Raw genomic sequence first — 21,085 nt, 5'->3', positions numbered from 1 at the left:
GGTAAATGAGCTGCATTTATGATCATTAAAGACTACCTTTGCACAGGATATTTTTAATGTCAATAACATGCATGCATAGAGAATACTATGGAATGTTTTCACTAAGATACTATGAAGTAACGACAGTGCAAAATCACAAATGCAGAAATAGGAGCAGATAGTATGTATTTGCCCTAATACAGACTCTAACACACCATTTTGTGCTATTTTTGTCATTGTTACAAGATAGTCACTTCTATGCTCTATGAACATAGCTTTGTCCATACTAGTGCCAGACATTAGAATGCTGATATTCAGAAAATAAAAGTCAAATTCTGGAGATGACGGTGGGTAGAGAGGTGAGGAATATCAGAACATAGAGTAGTGCATGAACACCAATCACATTTTAAGAATTTGTTAAAAGCTGACACTGAACAGAAGTGCAACTGTGGCTGGATAGAGATGGAAAGAAATACAAACCTTATTATGATGGTTTTAATGCATGTTGGGCCAAATTATTGTAATATTTTTAGGGAAAAATCCTGCAAGGGAAGGTAAATTAAGCAAGGTGACTCTTAGACTCTATTGATTTTCTTTGAGGCTACAAAATTCCTCTCTTATCACCAGGTGTTTCCCAAAGGAAAATAATATGTACAAAAATGTCTGTCACCTTGACTATCTGACTTTTTAAAAACACTGTCCATTATTATTATTATTAGAGTGTTATTGCCATAATCATGATCATCATCACCATTATCATCATCATCATCATCATCATCATCACTATGCTTTCTACTTGGACCACGCTGAGAGACAAGATGCATAGTCACAACTTAAACAATGATCTTGGTTTCTTTTACTGAGTTGAAAAAGTCAGTTCTCTTTCTCTTTTGCCCTTGATTCTAACAGTATTTGCCAAAGTAAACAAGCTCATTGATTTTGGATTTGGCTACTCATATAATGCATCCAAGTTTTTCCCATAATCAGTCCAGATATTCTATTTCTCCTACTTATGAAACATTTAAAATCCTCTCTCCTATTTATATGTAGCTTCCTGAGAACACAAAGCTCCTTCTTACCTGTGTGGTAAAACTTCCCTGAAAATCCAAGGTTGAAGGTAAAATTTGCAACCTGAGTGCGCAGTAAATTTTGAGTCTCTAGTAATGCCTGAAATAAATAAGAAATTAACATGATTTTAGAAAAATAAATATGAAGTTTTGGGATGCCTCTTTTTCAAATGTGTATGCATGAGTGAAACAAAATAGTATGGGCTTTGTTGCTTTTTGGGTTTTTGATTCATATCTCAGGTATTATAATCACTATTATTATTTTTATTGAAGTTCACCAAATTATGAAGCAGTTAAGCCCTAAGCACATTATAAGTTGCTGAGAGGCAATTCTCTAAACACACAGCACTGAAATCATTTTTCATTTCCGTGTGAGTCATTTCTTGATTTCAGATTATTACACTTTTTTTTCCTTGGGAGAAAATTTTTAGAATTTTTGGATATAGACAAGTCTTTAATTTGTTAGTAAGGAATGGAAAGGTAATATTTGTTTGAGTTGCAATTCAGTATTTATTTAACTGTGCTACCTCCCCTATCATTTTATAAGGGATAATCATTACGTTAAAAGCTTGGGTTCTCAACCATATAAACTAAAGAGAAATGTATAATTTATATTGATTGCAAATCTTGAAATATGAACCAGGCAAAGACAGATAGAAAATAAATAGCCAATTCCATAAAGAAAATTTTTCCAACTGTGGAAAAATGTGCCTATCTTCTGTATCTGGAATTATTCTATGTTAATTTCTTATTTGTAGACAGGACAGGAACACACTGATAGTAATCTTAGAGTCAGATTTAGTCCTGTAAATTTTCTGCCAATCCTTAAACTGCTATTATTCCTATGCCAACATATGTAGCATAATTCAGAACTCTCATATCCTTGGGCTTTTTAGTTTGCTTATTGATTCAGAATGCTTTTCCTGTTTTTAAATGGATTTTTAAAGGGGACTTACTTTGTTCTTATGAAAATGAAAAATTCATTTCAAACTAGACATATTAGTAAGACCAATTTTTGGTTACTGCTATCAATATGTTAAGGTGAACAGAAATTTAGACAATTCTCGAGTATTAGTCACAGTGGATAAGTATCTGCTTTAAAATTTGTGGAACTATTTGCTCCTCCAGAATTAAGAGGACTCTCCTGCAAATTAGCTTAATTAGATAAAAGAATAACTAAAAGGTTGATAACTACATAATCAGTGGTTATCCTAGGTTACATTACATTGCATGTAATCCTGGCCAATCTTATTTAAATATTATGAATTAAGTAGAAAAAGGAAAAAATAGGCTTATTTAGTTTGACTCAGTTATATGTAATATATTTTTTAAAAGTTCTCAGAAAGAAAAAAAAACCCTAAATACTAAAAAGAAGTTGGAGTTAAAAATAAAGTCTTTTGAAATATATAGTCAAGCATATTGGTAAATCCTGTGGAATACAGTGTTAAATTGAAAATATCATGCATCTCTTTATCTTAGTAAGTTTCTTTTTCTGGGTTTCTTACTTTATTCAATGCACAATCCCTGGGCTTCCATAACTTCAATTAGTTTTTTTAAAACACTCTCCTTTCCCCTGTATTCCTTACCACTCCAATCCCCTTCCAATTCTTACCTCTGGGTTCTCGAAGTCATTATTTTGCATTTAGTTCTCCAGTATCTTAAAATCACTATATATTTATTGTAGGTGGATACATATATTTAGTATATATATTGGGTGTAACAAGCATAGTCCCTTTAACCTAGGACTTTAATGCTTAGAGAGGGAGAGAGAATTTAAATAGACAGTCAGAAAAATGTATAATTACAACTCATGATAAGTTCTACAAAGAAATCTAGAGCATGTTATGATAGACCAGTAAGGGATTTTAATTTATACTGATGGAGTGGGCTCACATTTTCAATGCTTTATTAGGGGAAAATAAATCAAATAAATCAAAATCAAATCAATAAACATAAAACAATGTATCTTTCCCTCAATCAACTTGCCACCACTTTAGGAACACCTCCATTGTCTTTTTCTTGGGCCTTTAAAACACTATAGTCTGCTAACCTTCCCACCCTTCAGTTTTATCTTCCTCTAATCTGCCTTACATTCTGCAATCATGCTAACATCCCAGAGGCAGTAAATGCACTTCACCCTTGGGGTCAAGGAGGCCATTCAATTAATGGCTCAGCCTTGTTGGTCATTTCAGTTCTCTAATGCTTTCTTTCCCTTATCTGTAAATGGGATAATGTTTAATACCTGTTTCACACTATTATTGGGGATTATGTTGTAGCAAGTATATAGCTAAATGCCTGGCACACAGTAGAAACTCAATAAATGCTGTCAATGAGCACTCAATGTGTCATTCTCTCCCCACCTATTAGGTATTTGTTAGTGCCTCCACTTTTCCAATTAAGCTACATGTATTGTTGTTTCCCCCAAATCACCTTGTCCTCTGGATCTATTCCCATTCCTATATTTCTCCGTGCCTTTCCTTACTCTGTTCCTTTTGCTTAGTCTCCAGCTGCTCCAGATCCCATTCCCCAAACCCATCCATTCTTTAAAGTTCTGCCCAAATGCCATTTCTGTATGAAGCCTGCCCTGATGCCTCAAAGCTTTTACTTTTTTTATCTCCCAAAGTTCTTAAATTATTTTTCTTAAGACTTACATTATTTTCTTCTTTACTACATCACTTTATATCCCACTTCTTCTAGTCTATAAGCATCTTCAAGTCAATCAAACCTTACTTATTTTTACATATTCCCTATTGCTAGATATATTTTTGTAAATGTGGAAGGCATTCCATTGAATTAGTTTCCTTTATTTTTATTAGTAACATATTTCTGATGGTAAAATGATAAACATGGTTCATGGACCATACCATTAAATGATATCAGAACAATATGGATAAGATGCTACATTTCACCAGGACATTTATATCATGGATGCTTTATAATCTTATATTATAGATTACCTAGTAAGATAAGCTCACAGAAGCGAGGACAGATGGATTTTTTTCCAGTGGTACTAATAACTCTATGAAGAATCTGGCAGACCCTTCTATTGTTGAAAGAAATAGAATTGTCTAGTCATACTCTCCCAACATGTAATTTTGATTAATGTGGGGTAAAAATTACAATTTCTATAAGTAAAACAAAACAGATAGATTAAAAAGGCAGACCCCGAAAGATTCCATGACTGACTATTTCAGTATAAAAAAGTTCTTTAACTTCCAAAATTCAGGGAAAGAAAATGTCCATGGTCTTTCAATGATAAAGGAAGAGAGATACAAATAATAATGAGTAATAAAATAGTCCAATTTTAAAAATAAAAATCATAAATAAGCTTAAAAGAAAAAAAATGTTAAACCACAAAAATTAAAGAAGAAACATAGAAAAAGTAAAGAATAGAAATAGAGGAAGTGTAAAGTGTCAGAAGAAATGTTAGATAAGAAAAGACAAATATAAAATTGTGAATAAATGAAATATAATGAAACTAAAAAAAACTTTTGGAAAAACTTGTTTATAAAGTGGAAGTAATATGTGTCAATTATAGATAAAAATCAAATTGTAAAGTCTAGGAAACAACATGTAGCTACAGATAAGCTTTTTTTATCTGAATATTTTGTGAGGAAATTTCACTAACTTTTGAACATAAATGTAAAATGAAATATATTTAGTGTTTAGACAATAAACTTGCTATTTTCTTTAATAGTTTATCTCATAAGAAATACAAACAGCTTTGGGGCACCTGGGTGGCTCAGTTGGTTGAGTATCTGACTTCAGCTCAGGCCATGATCTCACAGTTCCTGAGTTGGAGCTGTCAGTACAGAGCCTGTTTTGTATCCTCTATCCCCCTCTCTCTCTGCCCCCCCCCCCATCTCTCTCTCTCTCTCTCTCTCTCAAAAATAAACATTAAAAAAAATATATCTATATGTATACAGCTTTAAGATATTCCTTTGCATTATCTGGAAGAATTTACTAAGGAACTTGACTAGATATTAAAGAGAATAAATATATACAACTTAAGAAAAGGCAACAATTCATTATTTTAATAGATATTACTTACATTTGCATAATGCTATCATAACAAGTTCTCAGTATTTAATAAAGCAAGTCTGACTTGGCCCTACTGCAAAATGTTAAAGAAAACAATGGTTTTCAAACTTTATTGTGCATAAAATTTTCTAAAAAAGGCTGCTAATATTGTCAATTCTGGATTCCCACTTGAAAAGTTATTGATTTAATTTTATGTGATAAGGTCCAGGCTTGTGTATTTCATCAGAGACCCTAGTTGCTTCTAAAAAGGGTCAAGCAATTGTTTCCAGGTTACCCATATGAAATGAGTTGCCAGAATGCTTGTAAAGTAACTTTCCCAGGCCCATGTTCTGGAAATTCTGAATTGGAGTATAAAATGGAACCTAGGAAACTGTAAATTTAATAGTGATTCTTATAGCTTCAAGCTGGAGATTGTAACCATCAAGGAACTTTGGGAAATATTAAGTTAGTGCACTATTTATATTTATGCTAATTTCAAACTATGTTGCTTATGCCTTTTAAAAATTTTTTTTTAAATATTTATTTATTTTTGAGAGAGCGAGAGAGAGACAGAGAACGAACGGGGGAGGGGCAGAGAGAGACACACACAGAATCCGAAGCAGGCTCCAGGTCTGAGCCGTAAGCACAGAGCCCGACACGGGGCTCAAACTCACGAACGGTGAGATCAAGACCTGAGTCAAAGTCGGATGCTTAACTGACTGAGCCACCCAGGCGCCCCCCCCTCTTTTTAAATTTTTAAAAATATTTATTTTTGGGGGGGTATTTTGTTTATGTCTTAACCTACTCTGATATTCAGGCTAACCCTTTCCGTAACTGCACATAAGATATGACTATCTACATATATTGATATAGCCTTATACTTCCAAAATTTCAAATCAAACCCAAAAGGGTGATAGTTTTTGTTCCTTCAACTGTCTTGTACAGTTTTTTAATATATCCAATAATTAAATGAAAGTGTCATCTTAGTTATCTTATAAGATCTTGATGTGGGAATCAGAAGAGGTTACCTCTATACTTATGGTCCAGGTGGAAAAAAATGCTTCGTGGAAAGTTCAAGTGGCCTAGACACATAACACTAGGAGAGGGCCCAAATTGAGCATGTTTGCCTTAACACTTGGTCCAACCTTAATAACTTCAGGTCCCACTACAGTAAGTTTGTGTGACCAACCAGGATGAAATGACTCAGGAGTCCATGCACTTTTGTGCAGACTATTTGTCAATGTACAAATGAAGATGAATAGGGCTGACCCAGGGTGAAAGTATGAAGCTTTTGAATTATGCCTTTGATAGTCTCTGCCTCTCTTCTTGTTCATCTCCTTTCCCTTAGAAGCGATTTGTATTCTTTCAGAAACCTACTCTCTCTCTCTTTTGCTGTCTCATTTTTAAAATCGCTTACTGCTACTCAAAGAGGAAATTGTCTGATATAATTTATACACTGACAGAATTTTATTACACCAGTACGCCAAATCTTCCACGGTATTTCACATTGAACAGTTGGGCTGTGATTATGGAATGGAAGAGTTAACTAAGGAAGAATGAATGAATGTTTGTAATTATAAACTGAAGAAATGTGGAGACCATTTGTGGGGAGAAACGTGTGGGGTTTGGGGATCCTTCTGCTGAAATCAGACTCAAATGGAAGAACAACTTGCTGAGTAGAAAAACACTATGGTATTTCAGAACAATTTCTCTCTCATCTTCCTAGTCATCACTTAAGTGTTGTCCTCCCATCTCTCATCTCTTGCCTAAGTATCCAGGAAACCAGGGATCCGAAGCTCAACCTTTGGGCTCTCTTCCTCCTTGTGCCATTATTAATTCATCCATCCATTGAAACAATAATAATTAAATCCCTGCTATGTTTTAGGCACTCTTCTAGTTACTAAAGACACAGGAAAGAATGCTAATAATAATGGAGCTTTTACTATGTGTTAGGCCCTGTGAGAAGCACTCTATTTGGATTATCTCTTTAAACACCCTGTGATCCCATGGACTGCCTGGGTGGCTGGGGCAGTTGAGTGGCCAACTTCTGCTCAGGTCATGATCTCACATTCCTGGATTCCAGCCCCGCTTCAGGCTCTGTGCTGACAGCTCAGAGGCTGAAGCCTGCTTCAGATTTTGTCTCTCTCTCTCTCTGCCTGCCCCCCGCTCCTGTTCACTCACTGTCTCTGTCTCTCTCTCAAAATACATAAACATTAAAAAAATTTAAATCTCCCTGTGATCCCTTAATTAACCCTATTTTTGAGGCATATAAGGCACAGAGAGGCTAAAAAAGCTACATAATGTTAAGGAGTTAGAAAATGTCTGACAAAACTGATAAGCTTGTTGTTCTCGTAGAAACTGGGTTCTGTTTAGGCAAACATGATACACAAGGCAGATCAACCAAATAATTATTTAATTGCAAACTGTAATTAGTGGTACAAAAATAATTGTAGTATATGCTCTTATTGAAACTAACACAGAGTGCCTGAATTTCGACAGGATAAGCAATATGATCTATGAGGCCTCTCTGAAAAAGTGGCAATTTAGTTGAGGCATGAAAAATGAGAGGCCAGCCATGCCCAAATCAGGGCTCTGGAGGACTGTGTGCTGCAGGCAAACGGGACAGTGAGAACAAGGCTCAGTGTCAGGAAAAACCTCGGCATCCATGGGGCGCCTGGGTGGTGCAGTCGGTTAAGCGTCTGACTTCAGCCAGGTCACGATCTCGCGGTCCAGGAGTTTGAGCCCTGCGTCAGGCTCTGGGCTGATGGCTCGGAGCCTGGAGCTTGTTTCCCATTCTGTGTCTCCCTCTCTCTCTGCCCCTCCCCCGTTCATGCTCTGTCTCTCTCTGTCCCAGAAATAAATAAAAACGTTGAAAAAAAAAAAAAAACCTTGGCATCTTAATATACCACACTTTACTTCATCTCACATAAGATATGATTTTACATTTTAAATGGAATCTTCTGGCTCATTGCTGAGAAGGAATTGTAGGACAACTGGAGCAAAACACAGGAAAATCAGTTATGAGACTTTTGTAGTAGTTCCAGGAAGGAAAAATAAATAAATAAATAAATAAATAAATAAATAAATAAAGGCGTGGCTTTTCCTGGAGGTACTGGGAATAGAAGAAAGTAGTGTAATGTTGATGGACTGGTGTGGGAAGTGACGTGGAAGTGTAATTTCATTAATGCTTCAGATTTCTGACATTCAGATGTCGGAGAATTGGGAAAGGTTTTGAGGGAAAAATCAATACTTGCACTGCTATACTAAACATTCTTTCTCACAACAGGATGACTATGTTGTTGAAACCTCTGCATCAACCCTAACAGGAAAGATACCTTAAAGTCATACAGCACCGTTGCTTTTCAGTCTTTGTTATCCAAAACTGGAGGGTAAACTTCAGGAACTAACTGCACAAGGAATGTATATATGTGCAAGGGGAGTAGTCTTATATAGCATAAGGAGTGCTTTTTGCATGCTGGAAGGTGAAACACTGATGCCGATTAAAGGTACTGGCAAAGAGAAGAGAAAATTTGAAAATTGGTTTGACCTTGCAAAATAATATTAACTCATGTCACGTATGTGAAGAGTTTGCATTTTCTGCTTGATTATCAAAGAACACAATGAAGGTTATATAAATCATTAAATTTGAAGTGCATTTATAGTGTTGTAAATTGCATTTGATTACATCAGCAAATCACTCCATGTGACTTTGAATTCCTTCCCAGTGGGTATGGATGGATTTTTCTTGTCCCCTAAACTTTGTTACTGTAAAGTGGTCTGGGCAGCTTTCTGTTGACAGAATTCGAAGTCATTTTGACTTCAGTTAATTGTGAAAGTATGTGATATGAACTTCTGCTTCTGCTTTCTGCTTAGCAGTCTTGCATTTGCCCTGGGATCAGAAAATTTCCATAAGCAAGGTGAAACACTGCCCAGTTCTTATCAGCCCCAAATTCTCTCCAACTGTATTCTCATTTTCAGTCTGTATAGATCATCTCAAACTATGAGTGTGTTCTGTTCTGTTTCCACGTTTTTCATGTTCTACCTAATTGATTGGAATTTTGAATCAAAAAATTTGAATCAAATATGAACCATAAGATCCTTCAGGTAATATTATTTGCACCACTGGTATTCTCCTTTAAAAGTTAGTTTCTATGGAGGCACCTGGGCAGCTCAGTCAGTTAAGCATCCAACTTTGGCTCAGGTCATGACTTCACGGTTCGTGGGTTCAAGCCCTGCATAGGGCTCTTTGCTGACAACTCAAGAGCCCGGAGCCTGCTATGGATTCTGTGCCCCCTTCTCTCTCTGCTCCTCCCCTGCTCATGCTCTCTCTCTGTCTCTGTCTCTGTCTCTCTCTCAAAAATAAATATTAAAAAAAAGTTATTTCCTCTAAACTTGGCCTTCAATTATATTATTTAATTTACTTTTCCTACAAATTTTGCTCCAAGTCTCTATCATGCCCTACAAGATTTTTTGTTATAAAAAGATAAAAATATATTATAACTTCAGAGTTCATGGTTTGGGTAACATAACTATTCCCTTTAAAGCCTTTTATGACATAATGACAAAAATGACTGTCTTATTTTCCTGAAGCCAAAGTATTCAAGTACATGATAGAGTAATAGTGAGATACTACCTACCTTATGTTAGGACTTCTTTGGGGATGTGGAATGAAACTGGTCATTGTAAACTCAGGGACTAAAAGACGGCTTCAGGAATTATCAGGAATTAGATAGTTGAGAGAAGCATGCACATGAACACACAACACAAGCAAACTGACAAAATCAAACCTTTATTGGGTAAGGGTGGGTGGAAAGTAGTTTATGATGCAAAATATTTCCAACAATTCTCAGTAAGGATCTGCACTGAATTGGTGCAAATTCTCATTGTGTCAGGCTGCGACTTCATTTCTTTATTTATGTATTTTAGGTTGGAACTTTAAAATGTAACCTGAATCACTTTCATAATCCTGATTCCTATGTTGGGGAGCCAACTTGATAGAAATGCTTTGTACTGCTATGGAAGCTCTAAAACAGACACAGAATCATTTGTCTCAGAGCTGGCTTTGGAGACTGTGGAGTGTGTAAGTTTGGGCTGCCTTCAATACCAAGTCATCATGGATGATTTTACTGTAGAAGGGGAATTAACGAGTGAAACAGAGTTGTTGATTACAGAGGATTTTTTCCAAACCATGATCTGTGGAGTCACTAGGTCTGTGAAATTTAACAATTCTATGAAAAAATAATTCCATGTTCAAAATGTTTAGAAACACTCTATATTATACTCCTTTTGAGAGGTTATTTTTTTAAAGTTTATTTGTTTATTTTGTGAGAGAGAGCACAAGAGTGCAAGCAAGCAGGGGAGAGGCAGAGAGAGGGACAGAGGGAATCCCAAGTAGGCTCTGCACTATCAGCACAGAACCCGATGAGGGGGCCAATCTGACCTCATGAACAATGAGACCATGACTTGAGTCAAAATCAAGAGTCGGACACTTAACTGACTGAGCCACCCAGGTGCCTCTTGAGAGGTTCTTAATTCACATTAACATATCACACTCTCTAGTAGGAATAATTTTGTATATGGCTTACCTTAGTTTTTCCTCTGAACTATTAGCTAGCAACACATACTCCCACTTGCTTAAATGTGCTACATACGGTTTTAGGAAAACGCATTAAGTGGATAGCTAATTCCTAGGAAGTAGAAGTGTCTCCTGGAGTCATGCTATAGTTTCCTATTTAGTATCCAATGCAAGTTGCAGAATATAATAGTTGTGATTTTATATAAAATGTGATTCTGTGTGCATTCAATCATGTAATAACTTAGCTCTTTGTAAGCCACCTAAAGAAAGGAGGATTCTTCCATTACTGCAGGATATCCCTAAAGAAGTTCTGATCAATAGCAATTCCTTAATATTACAGAAATGTGCAAAGTATTTAGAAATAGAATTTACACTTTTGATAAACATGATATTACTTCTTGGAGCATCTTATTTTTGTTGAGAAATTATTAAAGGCAACTATTAAGTTGTTTCATTAACAAAAATACTTTTTACTTAAAGATTTAAAAAATCTCTCAGCATAATTATCATTTTATTTTTTAGGCCTTAAAACATGAAAGCCTCCGAAGCAACTATCTCTTTAATCAAGGTCAAGTATTAGCACTGTTTCTTAGGACACCTGCTTCTGCCTTTGCTGGTGGCTATAATCTCCATTTCTCATTCCCTATCCTCTCTCCTACTCAGTATGCATCCAGGGTGAGCTTACAGCAATATTCGTACAACACAGCTACTCAATAATTGTTGGCTGGTGTTGTAATTGACTTTTCTAACTTTATCTCTAGAAATACTCCCTGCTCACATACTGGTTAGGAATCTCTTCATTGTTAAGATATTCACTTATTAGCTATATTGTATCATTATTTGATTAAATATTGTGTTGGAATAATTCCACAATGTTTCTTCAGCACACAAAAGTATACTTTCTATTCCCAGTTTTATAGAATTCCCCTTACTTTTACCAGTGCACTTTGCATACACCTGAGCTCTGTGTCAGATTTTTAGGGTCTTGGAGACAGACTTAAGAGATTCTTGCCATAGCCATGGCAGCCATGTTGGTCCTATAATAATTCTCCTAAAAAAGGCCTGAAGCCAGAGAAAGGGAATTCTGCAGATAAAATTCAGGATTTTAATTTCAAATTTTATCTCTACAGCCATTCAACATTAAAAAGAAAGAAAATGTCAATTTCCATCATTCCTGTCTCGTGGGAGTAGGGGATATATTACTGACAGTATCTGGGGATGTATGCAGGTTTTTACCTAAAAAGGTAAAAGAAGGTATAGTTTCTTTCCTTCTTCTATGTAGTTTCATTCATAATTTCTCTTTACCCTAAATGTAAATGAATATCAGGTTAAAGTCTGTATGACCTTTCCAATGGACAAACTTCTCCTTTCATGACAGATATCTCATTTATACTATGCTTGAAATTATAAACCATCCGTTTTAACTTTACTACTGTCTTTCTGTTAATAAATTTAAAAGAATGAAAGCTTTGCTTTACTTTTATTTGGTATATTCATAGATTGAATTCTGTCAAACTGCAGTTACCATCAGGACAGAGCAAGCAATAGTAAATAAGAAAAGCTGATAATGGTGAAAACAGTTGTGTGCAGTAATGATTCAATTGACTGAATCTGTAAGTGATTTGAACAAAGATGAGTCATTGATCTTGTTGGGTATTGATATATTGGAGAACACATATAGGATAGGTGACATGCTGATAAATACATGTTTCATGTCCCACAATGAATATATGTCTTCTTTCTGAATAAAAAGGATATCTGGTTTTTAAATGCATATTTGGGGTAATAGGTGAATAAACAGGCTACATGTAATAGCAAAATCATCATTATCCGTGTCTGTTAATATGGTAAATAATAACTTAATTGCCTAGACTCTTCAAAAAATTTTTTTAATGTTATTTATTTTTGAGAGAGAGAGAGAGAGAGACAGAGCGTGAGTACATGAGGAGGAGAGAGGAAGACCCAGAATCTGAGGCAAGGTCCTGGCTCTGAGCTGTTAGCACAGACAGAGCCTGATGTGAGGCTGGAACTCACAAACCGTGACATCATGACCTGAGCCAAAGTTGGATGCTTAACCAACTGAGCCACCCAGATGCCTCTACTTAGACTCATTAAGTATCTTTCGATTAGAATATTGATATATTTGGATTTAAGGATAGGAGTGTCAAATTAAAAAATCAAGAATATCCCCTAGATGACTTAGAAAACAAGTAAAAAGTTTATTACTGATAATAGCATTGAAAATATACTGATAATTCATCTTTAATTTAGCCACTGTAACTACAAAAATTCAGTATTTAACAAATATGAGTTTATTTAACAGGTAAAATGAGAAAACTGTAGTTGCAACCACCTGTAGTGACCATATTCACTCTAAGTAAATACCAAAAACTTTGTCTCCATAAAGAACTAAACTTCAGCAAGCCTTTATTGAGCCACTTCTATCTTCCAAGCAGTCTCCTAAGCCCAAGCCCTTGCTAATATATTTTGCACATTTAAAAGTTATATATATAAATATAAATAAGTATATTTATATAAACAAAATTATATAAATGTTAGAGATTTATAGTCTGCATGTGAAAATGTTTCTGTGTTTTATTTTCATGTTATTTTACCACATCTGAATAAATCTGCATTATTTAAAATTTTCATGATCAATTTTATAAATTTTTGGAAATTTTTCATACGATACATATTTGAACATTTTGCAAAAACACATTCAGATACATATATATTTAAATGCATAGCATAAAAATAATTTCCAAAGTCTAAATATCAAATCATGCAAAAATGTATATACAGTTGTAGCATTAAAGTATATATTGTTTAAGCTCACATGTAATAGAATCTTCTCATTATACTGCTAGGAAGGTAAAGATATGCTTATTTTTAGGTTTTATTATAAATATGAAAACATATGTCATTATCTGCATAGAACCATGATTTGGTTATGGAAATCATAACTAAGATATACCACAATTTATGGTATATATAATATTTTAAGGTGGGATTTTCCTGTATTTGGTAGACAAATCATTTTCTAGCAAATCTCTCCCTCTGACAAAGACTACGGGTTTCAAAAATAAAAAGCTCCTGTGAGATTTTGTTGTCACCTCCTCAAGCTCAATCCTATTTAAAGCCTAATTATAATTCACATTCATAACAAAACAGGCTTGACATCATCTGATAGTCTACCAACTCTGCTTTCCTGTAGTTGAAGGCAAACTAGTGAGGTACTCATGAAAGAGAACAACAAAATAAAAACGTATTAATGGTAACATTTTCCAGCACAGTTCTCATTTCCCAATGAAAGAAGGCGATAGTCAAAATATTTTCTATGTAAATGGTATCCTTTAGAGTGACTGCCCTTTTCCACATTTCACATATTTTTTATAAGGGAATTTTACGGTAATTTTAAGAAAGATTCTCAAATAAATGTAATATATTACTTTATTTACTTATTCAAGAAATGTTTGAATAGCTAATGTATTTCAGCTGTTTCTAGGTACTAGAGATTTAGCTTTGAACAAAACAAAGGACTTTGTTTAGGAGCATATCTTCCCGTCAATGAGACGGGCAATAAACAAATAAATTAATATCATGGTACAATAAGATGAGTGTACTGGGAAGCCACCAGGGAGGTCTGAGCAGAGATATAATGTTCATCACACTTTGAATTGTTGGCCAGTGCATGAAGAGTTGACCAGGTAAAGGGAAGACAAGGATGGAAGAGGAAGCGTTTAGAAGAGAAACAAGTACCCCAAATGAGAAAGGAGTATCTTCTAGTGGGTGGTGAAGTAGGAGGAAAGTGGTTAGATTTGGGATATAGTGTGACGATAAAGGTTCTGGGACTGTAAATGTCAAATGATGAATTGAATGCAAGTTGTGAAAGAATTGGATGTGGGGTATGATTCTTGGATCTGTTCAGATTTGGGCTAGTAGATGAACACTGGAAATTAGCAGCTACGTTTACTCTCCAGGAGTGAAATTTCTCCTCAAAATCCACAGAGTATCATTTATCCAGTATCTTTCAGCCCCCAGAGTGAGTCGGCTTCATCTATGTAATGTGAGTGTCCCTGATCAACTAAAATTTTGGCCCAAAGAGTGTTTTTTGTTGCTGTGTTTTCATAAGAGCTCAAGAAGTGTGTAATGAAAGGAAGCTTTTTCAAATGTTCTAGAGACAAAAAATGATGGGACAAATTATCAGGTGAAAATACCCCTCTCACAATTTTTAATTTAAGAAGTAGTTTACATATGTGTTAAATGCAGAGGAAATGTAATATTGACACAAATATATAGCCCTATTTTAAAAATCTGAAATGTGAAGAATAAAGAGCATATCATTACCAATCTTTCTACTTTTATGTAAATATTGATGTATGGGTATTAGATGTTATAAAGAATTTATACTTTCAGCTCGTTCACTGAACTGTTGAAATAAAACTCCTAATTATTATTTTACTAACTATGGATCATTTAGCATTATAAAACAACTTACAAAGTATTACAATTTGTTGAAACAAAGTCTTCCTGCTTCTGTAGATGAAATACGGTAGCTCTTTAAAATAAGTTCTTAAGGAATGTCTTTCCCAGAAGATATTTAATCAGCTACAGGGAAGTTTCATTTTATTAACTGACTCTTTCGTTTGACATTGCAAATATCTCTCACCTTGGGTCACATATGAAATAAAGTCTCTTAAAAAAATCTTATTCTCACATTCTGCACTATTTTACATTAATCTCTAGAATTACCTTTAGAGATTTTGAGTCATCTTTATTCTTCTTAATTGCTGCATCTATTAAGCAAGGCAGATATTTTTCTACATATCCTTGTTAATTACTAACATATCCCACATTTACATAATACATTTTTGGGGGCATTTTCTGTGGTAACATTTCATGGCTAATAGGAAGCAATTTGCTTTCCTTTATTAAGTGCATTAAAACTTCATGCCCTAGACATCATTGACGGTAAACATTTGATTCTGCTCAAATTTAATGCACAGAGGCATTTGGCTGTGCCATATTAGGTTTATTTATGTGCTGTGTTCTGCATTGTTAGCTGCTAATGAGACTTCAACTCTTACTGCTCTAAGGCCTGAACACTAACCTCATTTTAATGAGTTCATTATTTGCTGTCTTCTGAAAGGAAGACAACAAATTTTCCTTTTAATTAAAGGTCAAAACACCTCTGGTGAAGGAAAAGGAAGAGGTTATCAAGCGCTGGGATAAGATGAGAGATAGTTCTTTCAGATTTCTAAGCTAAACAGAGTTAGTGTAGGCTGGGGTAGGCGGTGGCTTCCCAAAAATACAGACAGTCAATCAATCTCAGGAGACCAAGGTGCATCTAAATTTAAGACAAATGAGAACACTACAGTATGATAGCTAATGTGCCTAAGACTTTGTAAAAAATGAAAGTCAGCCAAAGTAATTAAAGAGGCTTTACTCCTAACCAAAAGGGCCACGTGGATCAATACGGCTGCAGGAGGAAGATTCGTCTTTTGCATGACCAATGAGTTATGGAGTTCAGAGAACACATGTCATATTAATTGAGCCAAGAAAAACTGATCTCAACTATTTTATTACAGAAAGTGAAGCAAAGACAACTCAGTATCTTAGGGAATAAGTGCACCTAGCATGAGATAAAAGAAAATGTATATTCAGAGGAAACTAGCTGCTAAACTGAAATTCCTGGGGATGTCAGTTGTTACTTGCATTTGCAGGCAATTGCATATCTCTAACCACAGGAGAGAGGTGAACCTAAATGATATATAGTTTTGTCACAGCAGATATTATGAAAAACTTGCTAATTATGTAAATTTTAATATAAATGAAACCAAGACATTGAGCATAACAATTAAATGGAACATTTGCATTTAACAAATAGTGTGCTTACATTAAAATCCAAAATATTTTCATTTTGCTCTGATGACATACACATTCCACAGATGGATTGTTTAGTCTTCTACACTGCTCTTTAAAATGTAAAAATTTAATAATATATAAATATACTTTTATTTAAACATATACTTTCAATAAATTTATGTTTAATTCTACTATGTACCTTTCTATATTTCCAGCATTGCTCCTGACTTACAGCATATGATAAATAAATATTTTTGTTCACCTACCTTTTTTTAATTTAGAATATTTTTAGATTTGCAGAAAATTGCAGATAGTGCAGAGAGTTTCCACATACCAATACTATTGTATCTTACATTACCACGGTACATCTGTCACAATCAATGAACCAATATTGATACATTGTTATTAACCAAAGTCCATACTTTATTTGCATTTTCTCAGTTTTCCCTAATTTTTTTTCTTTTCTAATTTTTCTTTCTTTCTTTCTTTCTTTCTTTCTTTCTTTCTTTCTTTCTTAGAATGAGAGAAAGAGCTTGTGCATGCACACAGGCACAAGCATGCACACATGCACAAGCGTGAGCTGGGGAGAGGCTGAGGGAGAGGGAAAAAGAGAATCTTAAGTAGCCTCCATGCCCAGCACAGAGCCCAACGGGGCTCCATCTCACAACAGGGAGATTTGACTTGAGCTGAAATCAGGAGTCCAAGGCTTAACCGACTGAGCCACCCAGGCGTCCTCCTAACTTCTTTTTTTCTATTTCAGTATCCCATCAGGTTCCCACATTACATTTAATTGTCTCCTTAGGGTCCTCTTGGCTTAAGATTCACATTCTTTTTTTAGAGCAGTTTCAGGTTTACAGAAGCACTTAGCAAGTACAGAGTTCCCATCTATCCTCTCTTCCACATACCCCTGCACAGATCCCCCACTTATTATAACTGATGAGTGAATATTGACACATTATTGCTAACTAAAATCCGTAGTTTACATGAACATTTGCTCCTTGTGTGCTAAATTCAATGGGTTTTGACAAATATAGAACGTCATGTTACCACCATTATGGTTTCATGTAGAAAAGTTTCATATCAGATAAAGCGTTAGTGCCCAAAATCTATAAAGAACTTACCAAACTCAACATCTGAAAAACAAATAATCCAGTGAAGAAATGGGCAGAAGACATGAATAGATAATTTTCCAAAGAAGACATCCAGATGGCCAACAAACACATGAAAAGATGCTCAATGTCACTCATCATCAGGGAAATACGAGTCAAAACCACACTGAGATACCACCTCACACCAGTCACAGTGGCTAAAATGAACAACTCAGGAAACAACAGATGCTGGTGAGGATGTGGTAAAATGGGAACCCTCTTGCACTGTTGGTGGGAATGCAAACTGGTGCAGCCACTCTGGAAAACAGTGTGGAGGTTCCTCAAAAAATTAAATATAGAATTACCCTACAACCTAGCAATAGCACTACTAGGAATTTATCCAGAGGATACAGAGTGCTAATTCATAGGGGCACTTGTACCCCAATGTTTATAGCAATGCCTTCAACAATAGCCAAATTATGGAATGGGCCTAAATGTCCGTCAACTGATGAATGGATAAAGAAGGTGTGGTTTATATATACAATGGAATACTATTTGGCAATGAGAAAGAATGAATTCTGCCATTTGCAGCAACGTGGATGGAACTGGAGGGTATTATGCTAAGTGAAATAATTCAGGCACAGAAAGACAGATATCATATGTTTTCACTCGTATGTGGAACTTGAGAAACTTAACAGAAGACCATGGGAGAAGGGAAGGGGAAAAAGTAGTTACAAACAGAGAGGGAGGGAGCCAAACCATAAGAGACTCTTAAATACAGAGAACAAACTGAGGGCTGACAGGGGTGGGGGGTTTGGGCAGGGGAGATTGGAAAATGGGTGATGGGCATTGAGGAGGGCACTTGTTGAGATGAGCGCTGGGTGTTATACGTAAGCGATGAATCATGGGAATTTACCCCTAAAACAAGACTGCACTATATGTACTCCATGTTAGCCAATTTGACAAGAAATTATATTTATAAATAAATAAATAAATAAATAAATAAATAAATAAATAAAGTAATAATAAAAAAAGAATAGTTTCTTTCACTGCCCTAAAAATTCCCTGCACTCCACTTATTCATTCTTTCCTCCTCCTTCTGGCAACCACTACTATTCTTTTTACTGTCACTGTAGTTTTGCCCTTTCTAGGATATCATTTAGTTGGAATTATGCAGTATTTAGCAATTGGTTTGACTTCTCTCAACAATATACATTAAAGATTCCTCTATAGGTATTTTTGTGGCTTAATAGCTCATTGTTTTTATTGCTAAATAATATTTATTAAAAAGGAGACAGCAGGGCCCAAATGAAATCTTGTGTTAAACCCTATGTTAGCAAACCAAGACTTAACACCTAACCAAACTGCGGCTTCAGCCTCTCCCAGGAACGTAATCTTTAACCAGACAACCTGGAATTACCTGGTCAGCACTCATGAGGCAATCCTCCTCATTATGCATCCTTTGCTAATAATTTCCTTATACTATCCCCTTTTCATCCTTAAAAACCTTTCCTTTCTCACAGCTTGATGGAGCTCTTTCTATTGCTACATGGGATGCTGCCCACTTCATAAATTGTTGAGCAAAGCAAATTTCATCTTTAAATGTACTCTGTTGTATTTTTGTTGTTTAACATATTCCATCATCTGGATGTACCATGGTTTATTCATTGACCTTAAAAAGCATCTTGGTTACTTCCAAATTTTGGCGATTTTGAATAAAGCCGCTATAAAATTCATGTTCAGGTTTTTATGTAGACATTAGTTTTCAACCCATTTGAGAAAATACCGAGAAGTACACTGATTGGATGGTATGGTACACATGTTTAGTACTGTAATGAGTCACTAAACTGTCATCCAGAGAGACTGTATCATTTTGCATTCCCACCAGCAATGAATTAGAGTTCCCGTTGTTCCACATATTTCCCAGCATTTGGTGTTGTCATTGTTTTGGCTTTTGTCATTTTATTTTATTGTATTGTATTGTATTGTATTGTATTGTATTGTATTGTATTGTATTGTATTCCATATCTTCTTTTGCCACTGTCTGTTGGCAAATCTTAAGGAAATTGTTAAAATTATGATCCTACATCTATCCCATTTTTGAAAGCCATATTTGACCCTGCTATTTGGTCCAGTAATTGATGCCAATTTGTTAAGATACTTTGGTATAATCTCAAAAATTCTTGATATAGAGTTCTGCCTGTTAAAAATCAAATTCTTATCCCTGGTCAATAAAACCTGTATTGGTGCAATACTTAGTATATACTTGAAACTGCTCCAGGGAATTAGTAGGAACCAAAATAAATAAAAATAATTGTTCCTATAATTATTAGGTAATTATAATTTTGAACAAGTAATTTTCTTTTGAACAAACAAAATAAAACTGTATAAAAAGCAGTGTAGAATGATATGGTGGGAGCATGTCAGTGCAAATGCTTAGTGAATCCAAATTAAGGCAAAGAGTGGCAGGGTAATGTTGATCAGAGAAGGTTTCAGTAAGTAAATGATTAAGCAGATTTGGAAGAAACGATGATATTTGATGTAGTTTAAAAAAGAAACAATTCTGGGAAATGTGAGAGAGAAAGTATGCAAAAAGGTGAATTATTTACTAGAGCATTTTTTATAAATTGTGTTTATCTTCTCCTTTTTTCTAACTTTGGAGAGAACTGGGTTATGTTAATGATATCCCACTACCTAAATATCTGGCTGTAAAAATATACTTCATTTTTGCATTTCTCATAACACAACAAACTGTCAAATTTCCTGCATCCCCTGTTTGGGGATGTCTCTAAGTAGCTTCCCCATATATAACAATTTTCTATTAGCTGATGTTTTCTCAAATATATTGATCAATGACAAGTAAAGAATATCAGGGCCTCTAAGGGACTGAAACATGTTAAAACCCATTCTAAATAACCGGGAAAATATTGCTTTATTTTAGAGTACTTTTCCTCATCAAATATTAATTTTGACTATTTATGAGCAGGCAGTTATGCTAGAAGTTGCTAAAGATTTTTATAGAATGTGTAAACCATGGTCTCTATCCTCAAGGGTAATCAATATGATGGAAAATATATATCTTAGTAATTATAATAATAAGCAGAAAAATGTAAATATTTATCAAAAAGTGCAATGAAAGTTCAAAAGGGTCTTGGCATTATTGTCTTGTACAGGAAAACAGGCAGAATGAGCAGACCAAAGGGTGCAATATAAAGTAGGGAAGGCAGAGGGATGCCTGGGTGGTGAGTCGGTTAATCATCTGACTCTTGATCTCAGCTCAGTTCACTATCTCATCGTTCCTGAGATTGAGCCCCATGTTGGGCTCTACGCTGACAGCACGGAGTCTGTTTGGGATTCTCTCTCTGTCCCTCCCTCATATGTGCACACACTCTTTCTTTTTTTTTTCTCCCTCTCCAAATAAATAAATAAACTTAAAAATCGGTGGGGCAGATGATCCTATGAATCAAGTGGGAGAATTTACTTCACAATGA

The 21,085-nt window shown here is 35.0% G+C and overlaps 1 protein-coding gene across 1 annotated transcript in view; it reads right to left on the bottom strand.

Moving 5' to 3' along the window:
* The window catches only part of LOC125163264 (bifunctional heparan sulfate N-deacetylase/N-sulfotransferase 4-like), a 427,047-nt gene that overhangs the window by 145,060 nt on the left and 260,902 nt on the right, over positions 1-21,085 (bottom strand). The window contains exon 4 of the mRNA XM_047854786.1: positions 1,059-1,146. Coding sequence (XP_047710742.1) covers positions 1,059-1,146 — 88 coding nt within the window. The remainder of the gene's footprint in view (positions 1-1,058; positions 1,147-21,085) is intronic.

Source organism: Prionailurus viverrinus, chromosome B1, assembly GCF_022837055.1.
Source record: "Prionailurus viverrinus isolate Anna chromosome B1, UM_Priviv_1.0, whole genome shotgun sequence".
Classification (NCBI taxonomy): domain Eukaryota; kingdom Metazoa; phylum Chordata; class Mammalia; order Carnivora; family Felidae; genus Prionailurus; species Prionailurus viverrinus.
Note: the sequence above shows the minus strand (reverse complement) of the source record. Positions and strands in the feature narration are given on the sequence as shown.